At 36.3% G+C, this 27,085-nt stretch overlaps 1 protein-coding gene across 1 annotated transcript in view; it reads left to right on the plus strand.

Annotated features, from left to right (window-relative positions):
* The first annotated feature begins 233 nt into the window (after window positions 1-233).
* RYR3 (ryanodine receptor 3) overlaps window positions 234-27,085 on the plus strand; it is a 201,952-nt gene continuing 175,100 nt past the window's right edge. Inside the window, 1 exon segment of the mRNA XM_032112924.1 lies at window positions 234-384. Within this exon segment, the coding sequence (XP_031968815.1) occupies window positions 334-384 (51 nt within the window). The 5' untranslated portion in view covers window positions 234-333.

The raw sequence follows: 27,085 nt of genomic DNA on the forward strand, positions 1-27,085 counted from the left end.
ATTGCTGTTCTGCCCAGACAGTATCTGGAGGGGAAAAAATCAACACCTAGTGATGCATATAATGCTTCCTGCAATACCTTAACAGTAGGGGGTTTTGCCTCCAGGGTAGAGAGAAAAGGGAGAGAATTGCTTGCTATGAGCTGGAAAAGCAGCGCAGTTGGCTCTGGCAGTGAGGGGGTTGACTGACAGTCTGCAGTGCAGTGGAGTTAGCTGAGCTCCCTATATGGCTGTGGATTAGCTATATGCTAATACTGATAGGAGAGGAGCAGTACAGAGCGCAGTGAGCTGACGGTGGAGGCGATCAGCCTCAGCAGAGCTGACTCCTCAAGAGCCATGGCTGAAGGGGGTGAAGGAGGGGAAGATGAAATACAGTTCCTACGAACTGTAAGTATCTGCTTTTTATAGGTCATGTAGTACATGATTTTGTGTCTCACATCTATTTCTTTTCTGTTGTATTAAAAATAAAGTGTTATTTCTGTGCTGGGCTTTGCCAAATGGCAGAATTGATTTAGTCAGTGGATAAAATAAAGCAAGAATAAGAGCTTTAATAGCATCATGCAGTCTCAGTGTGTTCTTCCCTGAATCTGCTCAATAGCCAGTTTTGTATAAGGAGACCTATTTCCGCTGTAATCCCCTGTGTTTGAAGCGTCCTCATCAACTTTGTACTTGGGTTTCTAAATGTAGCATGCCAAATATGTGACCTCTGAAACTTCTGTCTGGGTTAGATTTCACTGACATTAACAGAAGCTTTGCAAATAGGAGTGCCTTAAAATGATGAATAAACCAAGCAAGCCCCTGATGACCTCTTCTGATAAACATGCACACAGAAGCACACTTGTGTGTAGGAAATACCAACAGATGTTGAAGTCAGGGCTCTGCAAACGTTTGGGGTCTTTTCTCTACTTATAGGAGCTTATCTTTAAAAGAGATAAGCATTTCTTTGGGAAGGGGTGTTAATTAGTGAAATATCCTCCACTTGGTGTAATTTTCTATAAAAAGCCTTCACACCATTCTTTCCTAAAGGTTTACACAAATCTAGTATGACAACTAATTTGGACTTTTAAGCAAGTAGTGTACATGCATTAATTTTTGGGAAGAGGATAACATCCTTTTCATGTCTCATCTTGTGTCTCCTTATTTTTACCCTGCATGACTAAGAGTGTGTTGTTGTGTAACTAGCATGGAAAAACTGCTATTAAATGTGTGTATTCCCTCCTCTTTCCGTGCTGTCTTTACTTTGCATTTATCACAAATAATGTTCCATAAACAGACTCCTCTAGAGTTGATTCAACTTTAAAAGGAAAAGTCACTAAAATAAAACATGCTAAGTTCCCAAAGTAAGAAATTACAAGATTGATTTCTGAGAGGCTGGGGTAATTTATTGATGGGAAATAAAGGTTGGAGTAAGGTGATGGCTGCTGCTGTAAATTGTTCAGGTGTGATGAAGTGTCATTAGTACTTTTAAGCCTCAGAGAATTTAACGGAAGGGGGGATGGATAATGACAAGGAAAAATCTTTTCCAACATTCCTTCCCTCCACTACACTTTTTAGAGGTACATAATTTAGCAGATTACCCGGCCTTTAGGGAAAGGTGCTTTAATCCAAGACTGGAGCTTTCAATGAGTATCCTTCATCCTTTCACTTTTTAGGATGTTGCCTTGACTGAACAGTCACCCCCAGTGATGGAGTAAGAAGCTTTGCCCTTTCATAGGTAGCCTGTGTGTGCTACATGAGATGGCAATTTCTGCTGCTGTGGTACATTCTCGTGCTAGAGTACCTCTATTGCACTTCTTTCCAATGATTACAATGAAGTGCTCAATAGAGGTGTGGGCCAAAAATGGAAATAGCAAAAGGGAGGCTATGCAGAAGCGTTCCTTCCATGTAGTGCTAGGAAATCTTTTACAGGGGAAAGAATGGACGGGATTTGTGTCTTGGAAGTTCTAGCTACTTCTGCTCTAAACAATCATGTCTGTTACTGCTGTCTCCTCTCCATCATAAAACTTCCTTCACCTTCGTGGGGAAGGGATGAATTGTGGTTTCTTAATATACTGAGAAAGGAAATATTTATTAGATACTGAGCGCTACAGTAAGACACACCTTCAGCACTGATTTCTTACAGCTTTTATTGCTGCCTAAACACTGTTTATGCTTACAAACATAAAGTACAGTAGTCCTTAACAACTCTTACAGTGAAATTGTTAATCAATTAGGATCTTCTCCAAACCAAAATATTTTCTGGGAATTTGGATTGTTACTTAATATTTCCAAGGCTTGTGCAGCTGAATCTTCCTTTGAAAATGTTGATATCCGTACTTTTATTTTTGAGTCTTTAGAGAGAAGTTGTCTGGGATATTTTAGGGTCTTGGGGATAACTCTTGGTTAGGTATAAAATAAGATTAGGTGTCTTTTGATTCAAAGATATCATACAGTATTTTTTGAAAGAGCAAGAGAATAAATTCTTAGAAGTCTGCTTAAATTATTGTTTGCTACCTTAAAGACAAATGTCTGTCTGTCTTCGATATTTTGTTGGTTATGATTTTTTTGTCTTATAGATCTAAGTCATTGTTCAGTTTTGTGCCTCACTTCTAGGTTCTCTCCTGACATAACAGGTCAAGAAGCTTCTTAATGCATGATGATGAAATCTGTATTTGTTTCTCTGGAGCAGCAACTTATGGGCACAATTACAAGATTTGATGGAAAACTTTTTACTATCACCTTCTTCCAAAACATTCCTTATATTTGATTAGTTTGGCAGCAATGGGAATGACAAAGACCTAAAGAAAAATTCCAGAGAGGATAACAACACTATCATTGTTCTTGTAGTATTATGTCTTCAGTACTCATTTCAAGTATGTCCTAATGCTTGTGTGAAGCCTTTACATGCAATGACAGCATTTCAAGGAAGGTGTTATTTATACAGCGTAATTTCTGTTCTGAATTTTTCCCTGACTTGTAAGTTCAGTATGAACAAAAATAAATATATAAACACACTTTTTTTTTTCTTACACTGCTACCCTGTTGTTATGTCTTTGTTATGAAGTCTTTGGTGTTTTCTTTCTTGTAACAATGCTTGGAATTGTTTATCTGTTTTTCTAGTTGGTGGCTTCCTTCTGGATTTGGCTCTGGATATTCAGCGTGTTAGGTATGGAAGGGAGAAGCAAAGCACTTGTTGCATATGTGTAACATTCAATACTGCTGTGTCTTAGTTTCCTGTTTGTTTAGATGGTTTTCCCCTATTGGTTATTTGTTACCCCTTCCTAAAGTGTGAATATGCGAGAAATCAATGTAGCTGACATTATACAGCATTAGGTGAGAATACATACGCTAACATGTCCTGTTTTGAGATAACATACTGTGGGATATAGAAAGAACCCTCTGGCCCTTAATGAGTGAGTGTAAAGCATTCTCATTTGAGCCTTTCCTAGCTACTGGGAATTTACTGCTATGATAAATTGATGAAGTCCTCTCCTCTCTGGAAATTATTCACAAGTTCCCACTGCTGCTGAATTAGTCAAATATGAGGTGGTCTCGGTCTTGGAGCAGAGAGCTTTTGCCTTCTTCCATTAGAAATATTTAAATAGTCACTTGCTAACAGAAACTGAGAACGTGGTTGAGGATGGGGGGGGAAGTCCCACACCTGCCCAAAGCAGTTCAAATGTAATGAAGCATATCAAAGTTGTTTGCCATATAAGAGCCCAGGTGATGGCGGTAACATTAGTTAATAGGTCTATTGCTTCGCTATTTTTCCTGAAAGTAATAATATTAATGAAAAAGTTTCCCCTTATTTTAATAGAAATACATTTTTTTTATTTTTGAGGTTGTTCATTAGTCAAGAAAGTTCTGCCTTGTATTCTGTACATCTAAATAGTGTTTGTGCTGGTGTGTCTGGGCATAAGTGTATATGTGCCTTTGTGTACATGTACATATGTCTGTGTATGTGTGGTTCTTTCTCCAGCTAGTTGCAAGTCCTTCATTTCTGTGAGTGACAAAGGCCTTACCTATTGAGTCTTCCTTAACTTTTGTTCTGATAAACCTCTCCAATCATTATCTAAAAATTTCCACATAGGACTGGGAAACTGTTTTCTTCCATAGACTGGGTGTAGTTCTCCCTGTTATACTTAAATAGCAAAATACTGTTACAAAGACCCAGAAGAGAGTATTTGCTTTTTTTTTTTTTCAAGATCTAGTACATGTATGTAAATTTACACAATGAGTTTACAGATATTTTTGGGTTTATTTTTGTATTGAGTTGCTGCTCAAAATCAAGATAATTGAGTGGCTCATACACATATTTATTTGTGGATACGCATTCTTGTCTATATTTCTTGAAAATGAGGTCTTCTACTGTTCAGATGTTAAAAATGAGATGGGAAGTAATCTCAGTTTTACAGTATGAACTGTCAGGTATAGCGTGAATTAGATTGATTTTTTTTTTCCCCCAATTATTTACACTGTTGCCAAATATAAATATAAAAAGTGCTTTTTAAAAACTATTTTAAGAGTTGTATTAATCATTTCAGTTTATCAGGGATTAATGTGGCATAAAACCAGTTCTCCTTTAGATGCTTCTAATACATGTTGTTTCATCGAATCTCTGTTCCTGGTTATCCTGTGTTTCTAGTGACATAACAAAGAGCATATGAAGTGGAGATATAAAAATAATTTTTCCTTAATAGTCCAACTTTATATATGATAGTTATGCTGCTAACTGCATGCTGGTATTCTGTATCACAGATCTCTGTCTCTTGATGCAGTACAGTACAGATATATCCTATAAAATACTCACCAGACCAATACTTGTAAACAAACATATTGGACAGATGTCCAAATATGAGACAGTAATGGAAGATATTTCTAGGGAGAAGTCTTTAGCAGTGGTTAATTAAAAACTGAGTAAATGTAGAAATTGATCTCAGTGAGTTGTGCATTAATTTGTAGAAAAGTATAGAAAGGATAAGAAATGCCTTAAGATCACGTCAGTGGAATTCCTTAAGAATGCCTTAAGATTAAATAAGTGAAAGCCTTTTTTAAGGGAGCTGGCACAGATTCTGTGTGCTTTTTGAACAGCTGTGTGTATTCCATTGCATTGTTTTCAAATTAATTAGAACATTTTGTCTATTGTCACTGAAATGTACTGCAATTCATGATACAGCAGTTCTTTAGTCAGTCAAGTCCTTTCAAAAAAAAGCGTAAAAATAAAGAATAATGTTATATAAAACTTGAATTGCTTCCGCGAGTTGGTGTGTATTAGGAGTTCAGATATTTCTGAGTTAAATATTTCTGTATCTGTTAATCTATTTATCTCTGTGCTTTAAATCTCCCCCTTCTGATCCTATTGCTACAGTTGTACAGTTGTATAGCAGTCCATACTTCTAAGTCTTTTAAGTTGTACAACAAAAATTGTGCAACAAAAAAACCAAAAACGACATCATGTTTCTTTCTCTCCCTCTAAAAAGGGTCTTTTAAATAGATTTGGTTTTGCTTCTTAAACTTCAGGCTGTCGCCAGTACAACTACTTGCAACCACTCTTCTTGTCTTATTTTCCTTCATTTTCTACCATGGAAATCTTACTTAATGTTGTAAATTTATCCTGAGTTATGTTTCTAAGAATTTGTAGTGTTCTTCTTTGTAAATAATGTTGCTCCATTTATTTTCACTCATTTAACTCCTGCTTTTACTACCTGCATGTGTTCTCAGCTTTATGAATATTTTTGCCCAGTTTGTCACTATAGGCAAAACTGCTCATGCTCATTCTTTGCTTAGGACTATTTTCCTGCTGAAAGTAGGATCATATTATAGGACAGATTTAGAATATGACAAAGTTTCCAGTGCTGTGTTTATTTTTCATTAAATTAATAGTAAATCTTGTGCAATTAGTTGCAATCTCTTTTCAAGGCAGAATTTAAAGCAAATGCTCTACCGTAGTATAAAGACAACATTCATGGCTTCAGACTGTAGTGTGTGTCTTTTTTTTAACCCCCAAACATGTTGGAATAGTTGCTTGATATCTATATCAGCCTTTCAGTTAATTTGTAATAATTTCTCTTTTGGAGTAAAATAAATTTAAATGTGTGTTTTAGGCTCCTGGCATGAAATAGTTCTTTGCACCATGTTTAGATGGAAAGGGAAACACTTCAGTAATTTGGTATGTTTAATTTAATGAAAGTGGTTTGAAGTTTATAAAAAACCCAACTCTAATAAATACTCTGGGGAAAATGCATTTTCTGTGTGATGGTGTATTAGAAGACTACATCAGGTAAAGGAGAGCAGAAAGATGAAAAGGCAAGTAGAGCTTTTACAGATAAAACAGTGAACAATGAAGACTTGCGTCATGATTAATCAGAGGTGAAGGCTGACTTCTTTCTGTCAAATTGAAGGTAGTTGAGGTAGGAGCACGCTTCCAAAAGGTCCTGACATTGCTCTTGAGATGGTACATGGTTTGGTTGGTTTCCTTGAGACATTTCTTATGTTTTATTTAGCATGGATCTATAGACTAGACTGTTTTTCTCCACAAGGATGTAGATCAGTAAAGTTCAGAGATGCATTGTAAAACAATACATAATCATAGTACATGTATATATGATATAGGTATGTATATATCGTATCGTATCATATAATATCATATCATATCATATCATCATATCCTATCAGATCTATGTGATATATATAATTATATGTAATGAGTTGTACTTTAACAAGCTGCTTCATATTGGACCAGTGTACATCAGTAAAAATCAAAACAACATTATACTACATGAACTCAGCATCGTGGTTTTCTACTGTTTCATTCTACAGAAAAAATTTTTAAAATGCCATTTCAAAAATAAATCAGTGCATATACTACAATATTACAAATCCAATGTATTGTTAGAAAATACTTGGGAGATTGAACATAGTCATGATAGATTTAGTTTTAAGGATAGAGCTAACTAACTCCTTGTTAGCTTCTTTTCCTTTTTCTTTTTTTCCTTTTTTCCGGTTACATTTCTGGGCATATTTGGTGTTGATGCAGTTCTGCTGAAATAACATCAAATTTGTTACAGTCAAGAAAAACTCTTCAATCTTGCCTTAGAATTTTAGTGAGTGTAAAGCCTTTTGATAGGACTTGTGACCATGCAATAATCCTAAATTAATAGCCAAACATATATTTCCCTTTTCCTCCTAGCCACACTGGTGGTTGTTGTAGGGATTTGTCTTCTGCTCATGCTCTGCTTTTTGATGTCCAAATGGGAATTAATATCTTCAGTAATAAAGATTGAATTTTTTAGTGATGTTATGCATTTTTATAGAATGCAGCAAGTCGGTTTTCTGATCTCTAGTCCCATGCCATACTAACTGGGTATTGAAATCCAGCAGTGAATATTGCCTCTTCTCAGTTCCCATGGCAGTGCTGTGACCACATAGCCAAATGCTGCCAGGTGCATTAGCTACACATTCCAAAAATTAAAACAGATTTGCACGCATGGAGGAGATGAAAAATAAAATTGGCATGCAGTTATTTTGAAGATATGGAATTCAATAACAGGACACTAGCTAAAAGTTGTGTGTTTCTTGGCTTCATACACAATGCAGTAATCTTCTGAAGTGGAATTGGCAAATATGTGACACCTCAGGGTGCACCTAAAGTAGTTCAAAATTGGGATATGCATTGGAATTATAACAGCCTACAGGGAAGTTGATTTCATTCCCCACCCCCCCGATCTGCTTTTGGTAGTGTCTCGGTATGATGCACACAGAGCTGCTGATTGCCAGTCATTGCACACCTGCTGTCAGTCGACTCTCAGTCTCCACAGACGTGGTTCAGCTGTAAATAGGAGCTGATGACCAGTCTGTAACCACCCTTTTCCAGTTCCCTCTTCTGGCACATTGCATCCATGGGGATGAGTGTCAGCTACTGTCAGCAGAAGTAACAGCAGAGACATCAGCAACATAAAGTGAAAGATTCAGTAGTAACATCAGGTTTGTTCCTTCTACTGGGCTTTTATCCAAATAAGCAAGTGCTAGTTCCTCAGTGAGCTGAGTAGTCAGCACACGCCTGAGCTGTTTTTAGTCCACAGCAAACATCTCTGTCAATCCTGAATATTTCAGCTACTTCAGCACTCAATCATGTTCGCTAATACCTTATACTAGAAAACCAACTTCCCTTGACAAAATTGCAACAATCTGAAATCTCTTCAATAACTAAGTAATACAGAAGAACTGCAACTTAAATAAAATCTTATAAAATTACTTGTACAAAAAATAGAATTTCAACTTGCAAATTGAAGCACCTTTTTAAAAGAGGATGCAGAATTAATTTACAGCACTGGAAGTTTAACATGCTTTCAAACTACATCAGCAGTACCATGTACAAATAGGAGTACAAGGATCATCAAGCTTAGAATATATACTAGTACTAAAGCCACAGGTGATTCACTAGAATGCTCAAGGCCAAATGACTCCCATTTCCCAAGACTCTGATGCTCATTGTCATCACTGCCTCATCTTTTCTGTATATGGAAAATTCTCAGAAGACCTATACACCTGATACATATTAAAGATACTTAATGTCAGCAGTTTGTATAATTCAGAAGCTGTTAAAGAATGTATGGAAATGTCGATACAATTAGTTAACATTTTGACTAAAAAAAAAAAAAATTACCTCCCCAGCTGTCAGTATTAAACTCCCATTTAACATCATAACTGTCTTCTCAAGTGCATATCCATTTCTGTTGCACTTTTCAAGAGACCAAAATCAATAGACCTTATAGTTTCCTTGTGGCCAAAGCTGGGAAAGGTAGAGTTTAGAATTTGGAATATCTCAGTCTGATCATATAGATCATGATTGCATTTGTAGTTACAAGGTAACCTCTTTGTGAAGAATATTCATGGGACAAAAGATTTTTTGCTGCATTCATATTGACCATTACAGGACTAAATGCTAATAGGGATTAATAAGATCTGATTTTCTGATTTGTCTGTGGAAAGTTAATACTGATTGTGTGCCAAACCTTCGCTTAAATTTTTTGCATTTTTCCTTTATTTTATGAGCTACTTTGATATATTAGAGTTAATAGAGTGAGTTTTTTTTAATCCATAGGAAAACATTAACATTCTAATTTGCAGACACTAAAGCTTTTCTTTAAGAGTTGTGAGTTGCTCCTTCCTTGCTTTCCTAGCAAAGTTTTGCAGATCTCTTGGAAATCTTTGTTTATTTTAATTACTTTGTTACCATTTCCTAAGTTTTTAGACAGTAACATATTTCCTCAAAGAAGAAAAAAAGAAGGATATCACCTGCATTTAAAATATATTGATACGAATATATACTGATAATGTTAAAAAAATTCTTTATTAAGGAAAAGAACTTTATCAGAAGGGAAAATGATTTTCTTACTAAGGTCTTTGTTCATTTTTTGATTTGAAAAGCTGCAATTTGATGACTCATTGTGAATGGCCTAGCTAGCCAAACTGCAGATAAGTTACAGAAGCTGTTGTTAATGACCTTTTACTGCAAATCAGAGTATAGTTGCTATTTCTTGTCATAGATGAGGTTTGCTTGTCACAAGCAATAAGCTGTAATGTTGTATCCACTAGTGCCTTGCTATTGGAAAACACCAACTTTGAGAAAAGCTGAACAAGGCAGTATGACATTTCTGTGATTTATTTGAAATTCAGGAAGCTTGGTGGTATGTGGAAGACTCTAGATTCATTCACAGCATGTAAATTGAATTTCATGACAGAAGTTTGTTTTTGTTAGAAAGACCCATTTTGTTCTACCAGGGATCTTCCCAAGCCAGCTTCTCTCAAGGTTGACCTTAGGCTTAAATAACATCACTGACGAAATAAGGGCCTGTTTATAAAGCTTAACTTGCCAATTAGAGCAGTAATATGAACTTTCTTGCCCTTGCCAATATGAAGACCATTTAGAATCATAAATCACAACATTCTAAAGGGTGAAATGTGTTCACCACAATGCAAAAAATGGAGGGGGAGGAGAAATCTGCAAGGGAAAAAAAAAGATGAAAGAGGTGATATTCTGTTAAAGATAATCCATGGCATCTGCAGAATATTTCTAGTGCTATTTAGAAAATTAATCACATTATTACAAAGTTCTATAATGTGTTCATGCAATTTAACTATATCCTGATTAATTTACTACTTTTACATCTGTGTCTCTTTTTTTGTTTTTGTAAAACAAACTAGACAGAGAGCCAATGATAACATGGGACTTGATGGAAGATTATCCTGGCCTTAGGCTACTTCCAGGCAACATCAGTTAACAATATCCAGTCTCTTTACTTCTGTGCATCCCTTAAATCTCCAGCACTACTGCTGTAGGTAAACACCCTATCAGCTAGCTGTGTAATGTAGGTATACTGGAACACCAGAACCAGACACCAGCTTCTGTGTACTCTGGTTTCTCTTTCTATCATTTCTTAAGCCAGCAAAATGATGCTTGCAGTTGTTACAATAGAAGTCACAGAGCTATTCCTCTTAAGTGCAGCTGCAGAGGACAGAGGCAAAGACACAGTTACTATTTTCTGGAAACCAGGAATAGGACATTAGGAAGAAGTTCTTCACAGAAGGGGTGATGAGGCATTGGAATGGGCTGCCCAGGGATGTGGTAGAGTCACCACCCCTGGAGGTGTTTAAGGAAAGACTGGATGTGGCACTTGTTACCGGGATCTAGTTGACAAGGTGGTGTTTGGTCATAGTTGGGCTCAATGATCTCAAAGGTCTCTTTCAACCTAGTTGATTCTGTGATTCTGTAATATCGTATAAGCATGACAAAAAATAGTGAGCTTTTAGCAGTGCTGAGTTGGCTCCCATCTGACCATGTCACCAGGGAGGTGTAGTCTTCCTGGATTGAGGTGGCATCTCAAAAATAACTTACACCTCCTTTTGTTCAAGCAGAGATTTATGTAGTCAGGATTCTTGGTACACATGACCATTGTCTGGGATTTTTAAGGTTGTTGGTTTGATTATAGGATAATTGCATATTGATTTGTAAGCATTTGGGGGTGGGGGATGTGCAAGGTGAAGAGTTACAATATTTGCAGAAATGCACAGATGATGCAGACAATGTTGGGCAATGTGCTTGTGTCCTAAAATAGAGGTCTGAAGCAATGGCAGCACCTGCTTCTTCCCAAGTACTTCTTCTCCTGTTACAATATTCTATATGCATATTCAGTCTGGTTACTTTCTGTCTAGTACATACATAGTTTGCATAGCTCTTGTGACTATTAGTTGTGCTTGAATCATTGGCCACAGGTCTTGTCTTCAGCTATTTACAAGTAAGTGTAATGTCCATATGTAGAACTTGATAAAATGTTATAGCTATACGTCAGTCATTGGTAGCCATATGTGGTGAGAGCGTACTGTTGCTAAATCATAATTGGGAGGTAAATGTTCTAAATGTGAGAGCCTGTAGATGCACAAAGGGAGATTTACTGCATCTGTGGTTCAATTTAAAAAAAACAATTAGACATTTAATTTCTATGCCTTTTATATTATGATTTGACTCAGCATTATAGAAGTAGAACAATCACTCCTTATGTTGCAATGAGAAGTAGTAGTTTCAGTCCAGTGATCTAATGATGGCCAAATTTGAAAGACTTATCTTAAACCACCTCAAGTGAGCCATGACTAAAACCCATATTTTAGCATAATTAATGTGCTCTGAAGGACTCTCTTAATGTTTGCAGCTGTAATTCAAACTGTGGTGTTAATCTAAGTAAGCAAAATAGTACCTGTGATGTAACACAAATATATAGACTATCTGGGCAAGAAACTTTTTGTTTTGGTTTTTTTTTTAATATTTGACTTGTTTTGATTTTGATTCTGTTGCACCTAGAAAAAGGCTAGAATCTACTTGTGTACAAACACGAGAAAACAGGGCATTCTCTGACAAAAAGAGCTTACCTTAATGTGTGGATGGACAGGCTGCAGATGAGTACACAAGCAAAGTATGGTCAGTATGAATAGGAGTCATAACACATTTGAAATGTTACTCTACAAAATGAAGGATTAAATAAAAGTTAAATTAAACAGGTGAAACCACAAGAATAAACAAACAAATAAAAACCCAAACAAATCAGAAAATGCTAGTGGGTTACCTCTGCAGGGAATTACCCTCTGGGAGATGATCGATGATTGCCCAACCAAAATCAAAAACCAACCCTAACTTGAATGTTTTGTAGATGGGCATTTGTGATTGGTACCACAAACTTAACAGAAATGGAATTGGCTTGATTGAAGGGATGGCAACTAAAGGAAGTGTTGCAAAATGTAGAATATTCCCTTAAGAAAGGATATTCTTTGATGTTTGATCTTTGTATACTTTCAAGCCTAATCAACAAGAAGGGAGATTTAATCCATGAAACAGAGAGCAGCTAACAACCAAGTTCTAAGTGATGCCCATGAGTTAGAAACACAAATTACTTGTTGGTAGAATTGCCTTGTTAAGGTATAGAGCTGGACATGCTTCAGCAATCTCAGACCTAGTGGGAGGTTAACAAGGCTTGGGAAGTAGGATGCCCACCGAAAGTGGACACAAAGAATGCAGAATTTATAGACCGTCTGGCAGAGCTCCCAAGATAAGGAAGAAACCAATAAACACAACTCAGCAACTGTGCTGAAATCAGCTCCAACTGCCTAAAAGGTAATTCTGGCAGGGGGAGACTGTGACCACTGGAACAAGAAACCCACCAACCCCAAAGAAGAGAAAGCTTGAGCATGTGGAGCAATCAGCATGGGAAATGAGAGAATCATTAACCAATAGAAGATAGAATACTAATTAATAAGAGAACTATGCAACTTGCAGCAAACTAATTCCTTAGTTTGCTAATATGTACAAATAGTAAAAATTTTTGATGGTTGCTGTGCTTGATTTGTGGAATACCACCAGACACCCAGGCTTGCACAGCTCTGAAATAAATAATCAATGTCTCTCTCAAGTGTGTCATTATTGGCTTGCTGTGTATTGGGAAATGAATTTGATTTTTGTGGACAACAGAAAGATGATTTGTAAAAGATATAATTATTTAATGGGATAGGAAGGAAAAGACTAAGATAAAATTATCCCACAGAGATAGATTTTTTTTTGTTTTTTATCACAAAATAAAAAAAAGGAAGTATGTGGATAGAGTTCACTAGGGAGAAAGAGAACCTTTATATTCAGTCACTGTGAGTACTCATTAGTAGTGAATATTCTCAAGGAGAGACTGACACACCAGTTCATATCCATTTCCCCTTTAGCTCTACCTGAGGGTATAAAAAACAGAGTGAGAACAACTGCCCTTCTGTCTCTTGTTGTTTGAGGTCATAAAAAAAAATTAAGGAATTATAAGAAATGGCAGGCTTTTCATTAATTTTGATATGTATGACATGTCAGAATTGTGGGACTTACCAGGAATTTGCTTGGTCTTAATGGAAAATTGCAAATAGGTATTTTTCTTCTTCAGCTTCAAAGGAGAATCTACATTCAGTAATAAGCAAGGCTGCATTTTCTTAAATATAGAAGGAATACAACAAACAGATAAAGATACTTTGCTGATAACACTGAAATTCCTCTGTCATTACTCCTCAAAGGCCATCTTCATATGTTCTTCTTCAGATTTGTTAAGTGACTGAGACTTTCCAGTCTTTTTGTTCGCCTTATTTTTACTACATAGCATCCATCTGAACTATCTTTTCTCAGATAAGTCTTGCATTTGCTTTCAGTTAATGTGGAGACATTTTTTTATGCATCACAAGAACAGAGGACTGGGAAGAACTTTTTGAGTCATGGAATCCATTTTGAACTGAAGTTCAATTTTAGAGCTAATTATAGCTTTTCTCCGGCTGCTTTTATCAAGGTACCAATTCACTGATCTAGTAATTTTCCTTCAGTTTTTCAGCTTAAATATTTTTATATATTTACAGATATTTTTCACGTGTCCAAACTGTAATTTATCAATATATTTATAAAGAAGAATTCTATTCCCTCTCCAGTTTGTCTTTTCTGGAATAAGTAGACAGAGTTTGTTTAGCTTACTGTCATATGATATGACTGAATGTTTGGTTTCCTTACAATTTTGTTTTCTCTTGTTTATACTCTTGCTGTCTCACTCTCCTTTAAACATTGGTGACAACCACTTCTTGGACACTGACATAGTAAATTCCTCTTTTTTGGCCAGGACTTGCTCACCTGCATAGCAAGGCCATATTGACATATATTAAAGAATATAAATTCAACGTAGACAGCAACCTAAAAAAAAAGACAAGCTATGTATCTAAACCTCTTCTGAAGGCTGCAAGTTCTCTGATTATATTAGTAAATCAAATAGCCAGAGTCAATTCTCTAGCCTTGAGACTAAGTGGAAGTATATAGCCTACATGCATGCAGCTAAACCAATTCCCCAGGATATTAGCTGGAACTGGCTTATTGGAAACAGTCCCTGACCTGCCAAGGTATTTTCTGGCAAGATTCTGGTCAGTACAGGGCAGTATATTTCCTAGGTTCATGCTGAGTATGGTCTTCTGTCAGTGCAATCTCTCTGCACTAAGAGAAACTGATGAAATGTCAGGTGCTTGGGTAGTCACTAGCTCTTATTTACATTGGCATCAGTTAAAGAGGACTGTAATTCTGCTTTTGATGCCCTTAAGAGCATTTTTTTTCAGTATCGCATTTTAGTTTTGAGGGAAATTTAATTTTAATTCAGAAAGAAGTAGTTCCAGAAATATGCTTTCTCCTTATAGCACCATAGGAAAGAATATAGAATCATCAAGGTTGGAAAAGACCCTTAAGATTGAGTCTAGATGTTAAGCTAGAACAGATGTGTTCATCACTAAACCATGTTCCATCTACGAATCTTTTAAATACATCCAGGGATGGTGTCACAACCACTTCCACGGGCAGTGTATCTCAATGCTTGACAAACCTTTCAGTGACGAAATTCTTCCTAATATACAATCTAAACCTGTATTGGTGCATTTGAGGCCGCTTCCTCTTGCCCTATTGCTTGCTGCTTGGGAGAAGAGACTGATTCCCCCCCCAGCCTCCTTTCAAGGAGCTGCAGAGGGTAATAAGGTCTCCCCTGAACCTCCTTTTTTACAGGCTAAACAACCCCAGCTCCCTCAGCCACACCTGTAGTCCTTTCACCACCTTTTTGCCCTTCTCTGGACATGCTCCAGCACTTCAGTACCTTTCTTGTAGTGAGAGGCTCAAAACTGAGCACAGTATTCAAGGTGCAGCCTCACCAGTGCCAAGTACAGGGAGATGATCCTGCTGGCCACACTATTTCTGATACAAGTCAGGATGCCATTGACTGTCTTGGCTGTCTGCGCACACTGTCAGATCATGTTCAGACAGCTGCTGCCCAACTCCCCCAGGTTCTTTTCCACAGGCAGCTTTCCAGCCACTCTTTCCCAAGCAGTTTGTTAACAGATTATGTGTTACCATTGACTGACTTAGCTGTTCTAATAGTATTTACTCACCCAGCTTAATATTGTATGAGGCACAGGACTTTATCAGAAGTGCGCCCTCTGAGACATAATCAGCCAGAGAAAGAGTCCTTAGTGCTGAGTCAGAAGGAAAAATTTAGGAATAGCACTGTAGTTGTCTATAAGCCAAAATTCTCTAAATCAGGCTTACAGTCATAGCTGGATTTCTCTTCACTGAGAGAACTATCCTTGAGTAGCAGGAATGGCATTCCTGATCATTGAGTTTATGAAGAATAAAGTGTGATAGCCCTAATGTGAATTGACTTGTGCTCAAGAAACCCATGGTGAAAACTTGTATCCAAGCTAGAACATGCAATCAGTATGCACTAGAGTAGAACTAGAGCTAACTGTTATTCTTCAACAGATAATAGAATAGTTTATTTTAAAAATTCCTTTAAAAACTTGACTATGTCTTCATTACCATGGCTTTAGAGCTGGAAAATCCTCTTTTCTTGGAGTATGCATTAATTAGGTCTGAGAAAAAATACTAGCATATTCACAAAAGTCAGTGTCATGCCTAGCTACTGAGAGGTAATTTTTATAGCAGTAATACTCTCAGGCATGGGATCCCTTTTAGATTTTCAAGTTCAAGAGTAGAAATGCAGTTCCTATAAAGAAGGGGAAAGATTGAAGTCAGCATTCTTTTGTATTTTTTATTGTTTGGTTGCTGTTGGGGTTTTTTTACATTCACAGTTAAACCAAGCCCCTCAATTCATTTGGAACCGTTGTTGATAATAAGGAAGTGCATTAATATGGTGAAGTCTCCCATTGTCCAAGAAACTTATCTGCAGTTCTCAGTCAAACATTTCTATATTAGAAAGGCTGTGGCTGAAATATTCAGTAAAAGCCTATAAAAATCCCTCCCTTGAGCTTCCACTTGCAGGTAGAATTTAAGTGACCTAATAAAGCCTGAAAGTGGTGCAGTGTCATTTATTTGTCTGCCTGTGTGCTTCCAACAAATGTTTCAAAATCCTGTAATTTTTTTCTGTGGGAGTCTTAGCTCCATGGTAACCATATCCAGTTTAACTCTTTAGGAATCTTGTCACTGTAGAGAAATCTTCTTATCTAATGATTAAATCTACTCCAGTCTCCTTTTGACGGTCTTCTTTTCCTTCCTAACTTCCCCAAACAAGGCTTTGTTAAGTGTGGATGCAACTGATCCTCTGGTGTAGGATGACGTCACTTCAGAGTAATTGTTCATGTTTTCTTCACGAACAAGAGTAATACAAGGTTAGGACAAAGTAAGACTAAGATGATGAGTCAGACTGTAGTCTCACAATTTGCAGGTACAGTACCATTGCCACATTTGAAGTTCAGAACATGGGAAACAAAGTATTATGAGTATGGAAATATTCTTGCATGAATTGATGATGAAAAAATTGTGACCTTTAGAAAAGAAACAGTGCTGTGACAGAGATGCTCTGTAAGTTACATAGGAGTGCCCGTTCTCTTTATTAGCATAAGATAAATCTTGAAGGGAAAAGGTGACAAACTCTTATGAATCGTTTTGAAGTAAAAGTCTCACATTCAGAAAGAATAAAACACACTCGGGAATACGGGTTTTCTAATAAGAAATGTACAACGGTTTTGCCAGGAATTCTGCACTCCACCCTAGTACAAGAGTTATAAAGTAACCTCTGTACGTTTGAAGATTTAGGAGGAAGTTTCCAGAACAGTTTTAAGATAACTGACTTATTCAGATTTGCATGGTAATTTGTGGAGTGTACAAGGAGGGGGAAATTTGTAAATATTTACCGCTTTCTTCAGAGCAATACTGTTCATTTTAAACCACAGTGACATATCAGAAGCTAGACCACTGATTTGACTGCTTTTGAAATAATTTGATCCAAAACCCAATGATACATATTTTTGTGGATATCAGTTATTTGCAGTCAGCTGTCTGTGTATAACCAGGGAAACACATCTCATGATGAAGTCTAATGTCTGGTGCATGCTGAATGTAGATTTTATTGCTTTTCTTTCTATATATCTGTTCTCTCTTAAGCAGAAATCAAGTGTTGGCAGTCTAAGAGGACATTAAATTAATGTCATATTAGTCCTTCTGGTTACACTTCCATTTGACTTTCACTGTATTATTACTTAGTCATTATAATGAAGCCACACTGAAATCCTGGCGACTTGCCTGAGACCTTAACATCCCTCTGTGTTGAAATGAACCATATGCTACTATTCTATAAGAGTCACAATAGATGGTATATTTTTTTGTTGTACTTGTTATTCAGAATTAGTTTTTTCTTCTTAGTCAAAGACATAGCTATAAAAATGGGCACAGCTTGAAAACTGCACACATTTTATTATAGCTGAAATTTTTTTGTTTTTTGCTTGCATCACCAGTCTTTAATGGTACTACATGTAGTACTCTCGATACTGCATCCTTAAAATATGTCCCACTTCTGTTTACCTGGGTCTTACTATTTACACAGAAAACTATTTCTCTGAATTATTGGTTGCCTTTGCCTCATGTTGCTTAGAAAATACTCAGAGAGTATGAATCTCCCTCCTAGTTAAAACTCTAAGATAGGAAAACATAAGCTTCAATGCCCCCTAGAGCTGTGGCACCAACCATTTGCTAGTGAAGTCGATTACAAGTCTGACCAGACCAGCTGCATGGACTGGTGGGCAGAATAGAGTCTCCACTCCTGTTTTTCAGGAACAGCACATTTGAGGGAAGTTGTGGTGCAGTCCCAGGATTAGGGATATATATATTTAACACTTAAAATGTAAATACTATGTATATTATACTCTCTGTTGCCATCACTGGCCAAAAAAGTGCAGGTTAATTTCACAGAATCAAGCCATACTTCTATTTAGTTCAGGATCTTGCCCTTCAGAGTTATACTTTGTTAAATTAACTAAAATATCTTTGTGCTAAATACTAAAAGTAGGCTTTCCTTTCTAAAATGAAGATATACATATTTGAATTTGATTTTTTAATTTCTTTTATATTTTTAGTAAAAGATTTCACTAAGCAGATCTCATTGGTTAAAAAATGAACATAATCAGAAATTGCTTCTCTGCCACTGTGATTAGTCTTTATCCAGGCTTATAACACTGTGAGAAGTTCATGTCTTAACGTGTGTGACAACTGCTACTCTTCAGTGGGACAAAATATCTTTTGTAAATATTTTCAGGCATACAGGGAGAAAATTGGGACCAGCTGTTTTATTACCTCCCTTTTTTGTGGTACTAACAAACTGACTTGTTCTTTGTATCCCCCAAATTTGGTATCTCTTACACTGACATACTAAAATTAATGATAATTGAACATGTGATTTATTGCAGTATTTTTTATGTTTGGTGTTTATGTTAAATAAAGAATTTTATTTAAAGTTGAGATTATTAGAACCTCAAGGAAGAGGAGGGAAGAAAAGTAGAATATGAAATGTTCTGAATATTAATTTTGGAATTCCCTTTAAAAAACCCCCAAACATCTTTAAGATATTTTAGAGATTCTGCCTAAATAAGAGAGTTTTGGTCTTTTTTTTTTTTCTTTAATGATTGAAGCACAAAATTTATATTCAATTTAGATACATGTCTATTTCTATAGAAAGGAGTAGAACTGGATGATCCTTCTCCTATCTCAGATAACACATAATCCACAATAGATTTGCAAGTCATATCACTTCCTCTCTCCAATTCACCAACTTCCTAATTTAGAACAGAAAATTCAGTTCACTTATCCATATGTATTTTGTTAGCTGGTTTTTTTTTGTTGGCAGTGGTGATGGTGTTTGGGTTTTGTTTTTCTTTGTGATGCTATCAAGTAGTTATAACCTCAGAACAACATTTGATTATGTTTGGTGTGCTTGAATCCCAGACTACAGGTGGTCTTTATTCTAAAATTCAGTCTTTCTCATCTGGCTGGCAAATAGCTCTTGTGACATTAATCAAACTTTATATGATAAAATTTAATATAATGCAAATACCATAATCATCTTGTTTATTAAATTCACTGTCTTGAATATTTATTATCCATTTATTTATTTATTTGACTGTGTCTTTTTCAAAATTGTCTGTGAAAGCCAAGAGAAGACTGAAGTCTGAAATATATTACATGGAAGATAGGAAGCAGAAAAGAGAACATTAGCATGCTTGACCAATTTCAATATAGAAAAGAGATATAGTAATAAAAACCATTGACTAAAATAATATACTTACTCAGGCAAAAGCACTGGCATTAAAATATGAGATTAGCTCTTTATCTGCAGAGACACATAAAATTATGTACATTTGATACAAAAAGCAGAAAAATGCCAATCAAGCCACTGAATTTGTGCTCTTAGGCAAATAAAAGAAATCTAAGTAAGATGTATTGTGAAATCTCTGCAAGGGAGACAAAGAGAAACAGGTGGTTGTAGGAACAAGAGAGGAAGGAATCTCTTCAAATGCAAAGCAGTACAGACCTCTATCATTGCCAAGTTGTTTCATCATATTCAGAACAGCCAGTTCAGTTCTCTGGTGCTGAGGTTGAAATGTTTAATAAAAACTCTAAGGGGAAGCACTTATTTCAGTAGATGGCCTTTATTTTAAGTTCTCAGTGTATGTTATCCAGTGCAGAGTGAAATCTATCTTGGGACAAAGTGTTTTGTACTTTTATTTTTAAATGAAGAAAGATTAACAAGAAGGCTATCCCATGAAGGCTGCTGAAGTCACAAATGACTGGTTGCTCTGAATGTGTTAAAGTTTGTGGAATATAAGTTTTTTCCAGATGTGAGGTTTAGAATAAGCCTGTGTGAAAAATTTATCTGTGAATGTTTATCTTAAAAATCATATAATGTTCACACATGCAGAATAATGGAATTGTAGATTGTACTTTTACTAATGGTGTAGTCTCCCTGAAGAATGCTACACTAAAAATATAGTGAAGTATTTTAAGTACCTTCAGGCTTAGGAACTTGGATGCCAGCATTTCATTATGTCTTAAATGATTTCCAGTTAATGCAATACATTTAAAAGTAAGTGCTATTTTAGAAATTTGAGTCAGTTATTTCTATAAATGACATATAATCACCATGAGATTTTAGTGCTAGCTATAGTGGATGATTCTGTAGTTACTTAAATATTTTGTCTTTTGTCAATGAAGAGTGTTATGCCTTTAATATAAAATTAGTTTTGCTTGGAGTTATTAAACAATTCTCAAACTATTATATCCAGAAAACTTTCTCTCAGAACTCTTCTAGCATGCACTAGAACCATCAGAGACTTTTTTACACTTGATTTTAAACCAGTGACAAAACAGTCATGCGACAAAAAGTCTGTCGTCCCAAATATCGTGATACAGAATTGGAAAGTTAGGGAGTCTCTGTTAGGGGGTCTCTGTTAAGGAGTTATATCAGGCTTGCATTACAAGCTTAGTGCATGTCTTTCCAATATTCACAGCTGCACTTTATTTATGTTGATTTTACATATAAATCCATGTCCACACTTCATAGAACTTTACAGGAGCATTTATTGTCTATAAAGGTTATGTAAGCCTTTTTGAAGTTTTCTGTATATAAAACACAGCTTTTCTAATTCAGTCAGTAAAAGCTGCAAAACTTTGGCAACAATTTTATGATAACGCTTATTTTCTGCAGAAAAAAAAGTTTTTCATGTTTTACTATATAAATTACTATATAATTTGGAGTTTCATGCACAAAACTACTGCTTTCTCAGCTTTGTTCTGATTTCTCTTATAAAAAATATTGATAATAAGATTAGTTTTATATGCAAATAATGTAGCAATGTATTGGCTAGTGGATACACCAGCTATTCTTGAAGTATAACCAGAAATGCTTAGAGGTTTTGCACAGATATGCTGCACAGGAGTTCCTCTAAGGGCAGGGAAAAGGCTCAGTTTTGCACCACATGATAATCACCAAGCCTGTGACTGGTTTCACTATGAGTCAGCAAAACCTGTCCTTCATCATATGATGAAGATATTTGATGTCATGTCATCACACACCATAGTGTCTCATAGTGTCTCAACTCAGTTGTCGTGAAAATATTAAGGACTAGGAAGTTATAATATAACAACCTCTTAAAAGTATTCCTAATTTCTTTTGGTGTCTACAAATCAACTCTGATTTTTTTGACAGATGGATTTTTAATTTATTTTATTTATTATTTATTACTATGCCAGTGCAGGCTATTTGTATGCTTTTGTATAATCTAAAGTGTATTATAATACTATGTATAGCAACCTCCTGCAGTTATTATTTAAATTAATTTCAAATGAGCCTACCCATAAAAAGCAGAAAACACTGATACCATATCAGAGAATCAGAGAATCACAGAATATTCTGAGTTGGAAGGCACCCACAAGGATCACCAAAGTCCAACTCCTGGCCCTGCACAGGACACTCCAAGAATCACACCATGTGCCTAAGAGTGTTGATGAAATGTTTCTTGAACTCTGTCAGGCTGGTGCTGTGACCACTTCCCTGGGGAGCCTGTTCCAGTGCCCAACCCCCCCTCTGGGTGAAGAACCTTTCCCTAATATCCAACCTAAACCTCCCCTGACACAGCTTCAGGCCATTCCCTTGGATCCTGTCACTGGTTACCCCAGATAAGAGATCAGTGCCTGCCCCTCCTCTTCCCCTCACGAGGCAGCTGTAACTGCAATGAGGTCTCCCCTCAGTCTCCTTTTCTCCAGGCTGAACAGACCAACAGACCTCAGCTGCTCCTCATACAGTTGCGCCTCAAGGCCCATCACCATCCTTGTTGCTCTCCTCTGGATGCTCTCTAATGCTTTTTATCTTTTTCCCACTGTGGCTCTCAGAACTGCCCCCAGCACTCAAGGTGAGGCTGCCCCAGTGCAGAGCAGAGAGGGGCAATCCCCTCCCTTGCCCGGTTGGCGATGCTGGGCTTGACGCCCCCAAGGACACACTTGGCCCTCCTGGCTGCCAGGGCACTGCTGACTGCCATTCAACTTGCCATCGACCAGGGCCCCCAGGTTCCTTTCTGTAGCACTACACTCCAGCCTCTCATACCCCAGTCTACATACAGAACCAGGGTTACCCTGTTCCAGCTCAGAATCCAGCACTTCCTATTGTTAAACTTCATATACTTGCCAGTTGTCCAGCCCTATATGTAAGCTCTACTCTTCATTATTCAATGGGATTTGAGGAAATAAGTAAACTATATTTTAGGGTTTTAATTCAGATTATTCAATAAGTTGATCTGATGCTTTTGAGGTAGAATTTTGATACTGCCCCTATAATAGTTTTCTTTCATATATCAGTAGTTATTTCAGTTAGCAAAATACTGCATGTGGTACTCTGTAAGAATTTTATACTCAGTGGGCAAGATATTAGGAAAGGATAGTACTTACTTCTGTAATTAATATGCAGTATCTCACAAATATGTTAGAAGCTTTCTCAGGCTTAAGATTTCACATATTGAGAAAATAAAGTAACCTATCTGGCTTGTTGTATAGGTGCTGTGAGTGCTCACTTTTTTCTGAAGTACTTCTTAAACTCAATTATTTGTGTGCTGGAAATGCATAGAGCGAAACAGCTTGGCAATACAAGCCCTTCAAATTTAATTGAATCCATGGCTTGTGCTATATATTTCTGAAATAACTGCTAACGAATATTTTTTTTTTAATCTCACTGTGCTTTGCTGCCGTCAGGTTCTCTTACCTACTTTTCTGTTTCTATTTTATTTCTGATAAATTGAGATGGAATTTCATATTTTTCTTCAATTCTCTTTAGATGGAAAAAAATTAGTATCACGGAATTGAGGCAGAATCCTCAATCTGAAGATCTTGGTAAAGAAGGAGAAGGAAAGCTAGGGTAGAAAGTTCCAGTATGGAAAATGACTCGATGACGAAGGAGATAGATATGTAGCTTTTGAGATTAAAAATAAAATGGTGCTGCTCTTTTGCAAATAGATCATATTTAACCGTTTGTGCTTCCCATGCAAAATAAGAGATAAAAGAGATGAGACAGGTGGAAATAAAGATCCTGCTAAGTATTAAGGGGCTATATAATAAGGTAGAAGGAAGCACAGCGGAAGAGAAGTAGAGAAAACGGAACATTTTGTCCCTTTTGACATTTGGGCTGGAGAAGGAGGCAGAGAAGAGGTGGTAAAAGTCATCATTCCTGACCTTCTTTGTCACTGGTGACCATGACACAGGCTGTTTTGGTTTGGATATGTTTGTATGCCATGGAGGTCTTTTATTGGTGTCTGCCTCTTAAACAGGTGCTCCTAGACTCTTGTAGACAAGCTGAGATAAGCTTGTGGGAGACAAGTCTCTAACCTGCTGCATTTCCAGACAACCTGTGATCAAACAAGTATCTTTCACATATGTGAAGTGAGTTCTGAACAGAATATATGTGATAATACACCTTGAAAAACAGACCTAATATATGGGTAAAGGGATCTTTGTCTTACATTTTGATCACAAATAAGGAACAGATTAATTAAATTGATCAAGCCCTGTTAGCACCTACCTGGTACGGAACACAGTTATATGTTTTTCAGTAGAGACTCAGGTTAGTAACAGACAGATCAACATTTCGTCATGCTTAAGAGAAGTGTTTATAGATCTATTGTATATTAAATCTTGCACATTTGTTTATATGCTGCACTGGGTCTTGGCTGGGAGATTCGACAACTATCAAACCACAAAACTGACACTGATTTAAACTTTACATTGGCTTCTTTCATTCTATTCTTCAAAAAAAAAAAAAAAATGTTTACATTAGTGTTTTTTAAGCTGGGTATGAAATTTTCATGCAAGATGTGTCTGCATCAAGAAAGAGAGTTTACATCTTAAAAACAGTATCTGGGAATTTGGTATGCCCACACATATCAGAAGTAGCCAGAACTCTCCTTCAGCTGAATTAGACACATTGGGTATGGGGTGGAGAAGGCAGATAGAGTACACAAACAGAGAGAAGTGGTTCTAAGATTGATGTGCTAAATGAAGAGTGAAGAAAATCAATATATGACAAAGACTGTCGTGGGAAATGATGCAAGGAATGGACATGAGAGATGTGCAAAATTGAAAAAGGTGAACTGATAGCTGGGCTAGGGAGGTTCAACTTAGTGAAAGTGTTCTTTTAGGATTTTCATGTTGAAATACAATGATGAGAAACATTTTATTCACTAAGATTTTGCTGATTCTGTATAGGAATTCTGTCAGGTAGGTTGCAGTGAATCTTCAGAGACACCTTTTGACTTCCCATTAAAACAAAGACCATTAAAAAATTATTGGTATAGGCTTAAAGTTGATGTTCTCTGAACTTCGCTACTAGTGATGCAATGTTTTGAAAGAGATAAAAATGACTGAAGTTAGTAGTGATGCAGAAAACTTTATCTAGAAATAGAAGGATACTTCAGGAGTGTTATTCTTCACATAAAGATATTTTCCTTTAATGGACATGGATCAAAATACAACAAGAAAATGATTATGTCCGAGCTTCAGATGTCTTTGAGTCCTGTACTAATGAATACAGATTAGATACAGAAAACACAGAAGCAAGATTGTAGAACTGAAGCTTTTGCTAACTTTGAGGGTAGTAGATTGTAGGTTTCCTATCATTCTAGCCAGTTTTAGTTTGAACTAAGATAGCTACTCTGTTAAAGATGAAGGAGAGAGTGCGAGACACTTGAATGTGGCAGAGAGCCCTTTTAAAGTCTGATGACAGTATACAACACTTGATAGTTAACGTCATTATTTTCATACCTGCCTTTCTCCAAGTATATCACTCTTCTCAAAGTTTAGCATATAACCTTTCTAGGAGACTAAAACAATTGATCTGCAAAGAGGTCTGAAATATTTGTATGTGGAAAAATATCATTTGAAATAGCTTTTTCTCTCTTGTCAGCATTCTCATTTGAACATTTTAAAAAAAGAATAGTGAGTGGTGCCTTTGAAGTGCAGCTGCCTTTTCTGCAGTGTAAGAGTATATAATTTGTTTACTGTATATGTAAAAATAATATGTTATCTGAATGCATTAGTAACCTGTAGATGCCTGTAAAGTATGTCATCTGCCTCACTGTAAAATGTGATTCTATAGGTAACAATATTTGGAAAGCATTTAGTAATAATTATCAGATAAAGATTTAAGTCTCTTTTTTTGAGTTCTCTTACAGAACTACAGAAAGGTAATCATTAAAGATGATCAGGATTTTCCAATCTTTTTTGAACAAAAGTGCAGAAATATGTTTCTAATATGTTTCATTCACCTAATTATCAAAAGTGTCTGTATTCTAATTAGGGGTTTCATGATTTTAACATTCAGCCTGATATATTTGTTTAGCATTTGTCTGCTGTGTTTCTGTCTCAATTATTTGGCTCTTATCTCTGTGAAGGAAATGTTACTACTAGCAATTAACTTGGGTTTATCCTTAAGGTTTTATTGTAACAACCACCACACTCGAGAGATGTCGGCTGCTGAAGGTGACTAAAGATACTATGTAGCCTAGGTTCAATTTCATTGGTAGCTTTTTCTCCTTTGAAATGTACCAGCTGCTAGCATGAACAGTCAGCATTTAGCAGAAAACTGGAAAGTGAAAAGGCTCTTTGTTATTGTAGGCTCAGTCAAAACACAGTTAAGCACTGTATACTTGCATTGTATACTTAGACAACTTGATGAAAGCTGTGTATGTGGGGGCTAAACTGCCCAAAGCATGCCTGTAATTTTCTTGGTGCATTTAATTATCTTGGTGGAATCATTTAAAGAGAATGTATCTTTACATGCTCATTTAGTTACTAAGTGGTCAAGTAAGAGTGGAAGTTTTTCTGTGCTAGGTACCCTACAGTTCCCTATTTTGGCCTAGAAATCTGGTCTGAGGAGAGAGAGATGTTCCAAAAGATCTCCAATAGACATCCAGTTTTTACCACCATGTATACAGGTATACGTGTAAAATTTAATTAGAATTTGCATCATGACAAATAGGTTCAATTTTATCCTTTTATTGTGGCTCTACAATAGTCTCTTGTGGATGTTGAAAAATAATTTACAAGGCAGAGTGCATTATTGACTACAGAGAAGAAAGGATAATGTAAAGGTAATGGGGCTTGCTGAATCAAATAATTTCTATCTGATTAATATCACAGTAATAACTCCTGTGACTGTAGACAGATTATGCTGTTAGAATTTTGGAGCGTGTATGGGGTTTGGATTTTTTTGTGTTTTTGGTTTTTTTCTTTTTTAGTATTTTAATATACATTCATTGTTGTGTCACAGGTTAATTTTGGCTGCCAAGAATGAATACTTTGTATTCGTGTTAGATTGAATGCCAATGTTAACCAACTAACATGGCATTCTGAATCTGGTTCAAGATCAAATCAGAGCCCCCTGGGTCCCAAAATAATTTGAAGTAAAATATTCAACCAACCTTATTCTCTGATTAAAAAGCACTTTAGAGATTTCACTATGTCAACAGAACTTTATAAAAAACTTTAAGTGTTTTCTGTCCAGAATATTTCCACCAATTCCCCAAATAACAGGAATAAAAAGTATCATGGCTCCCATTTTTCTCACAAATAGTCTAGAGGCAGGAAATTTAGATCCAGGTGCAGATTTTCAGGAACTTTTTCTAAGGGATCCAAGTTAAGTGGACCTAAACAAGAGTGTTCAGGAAAAAAATCTGTCTTTTCTGTATCTGA

Source organism: Corvus moneduloides, chromosome 6 (genome assembly GCF_009650955.1).
Source record: "Corvus moneduloides isolate bCorMon1 chromosome 6, bCorMon1.pri, whole genome shotgun sequence".
Lineage (NCBI taxonomy): Eukaryota > Metazoa > Chordata > Aves > Passeriformes > Corvidae > Corvus > Corvus moneduloides.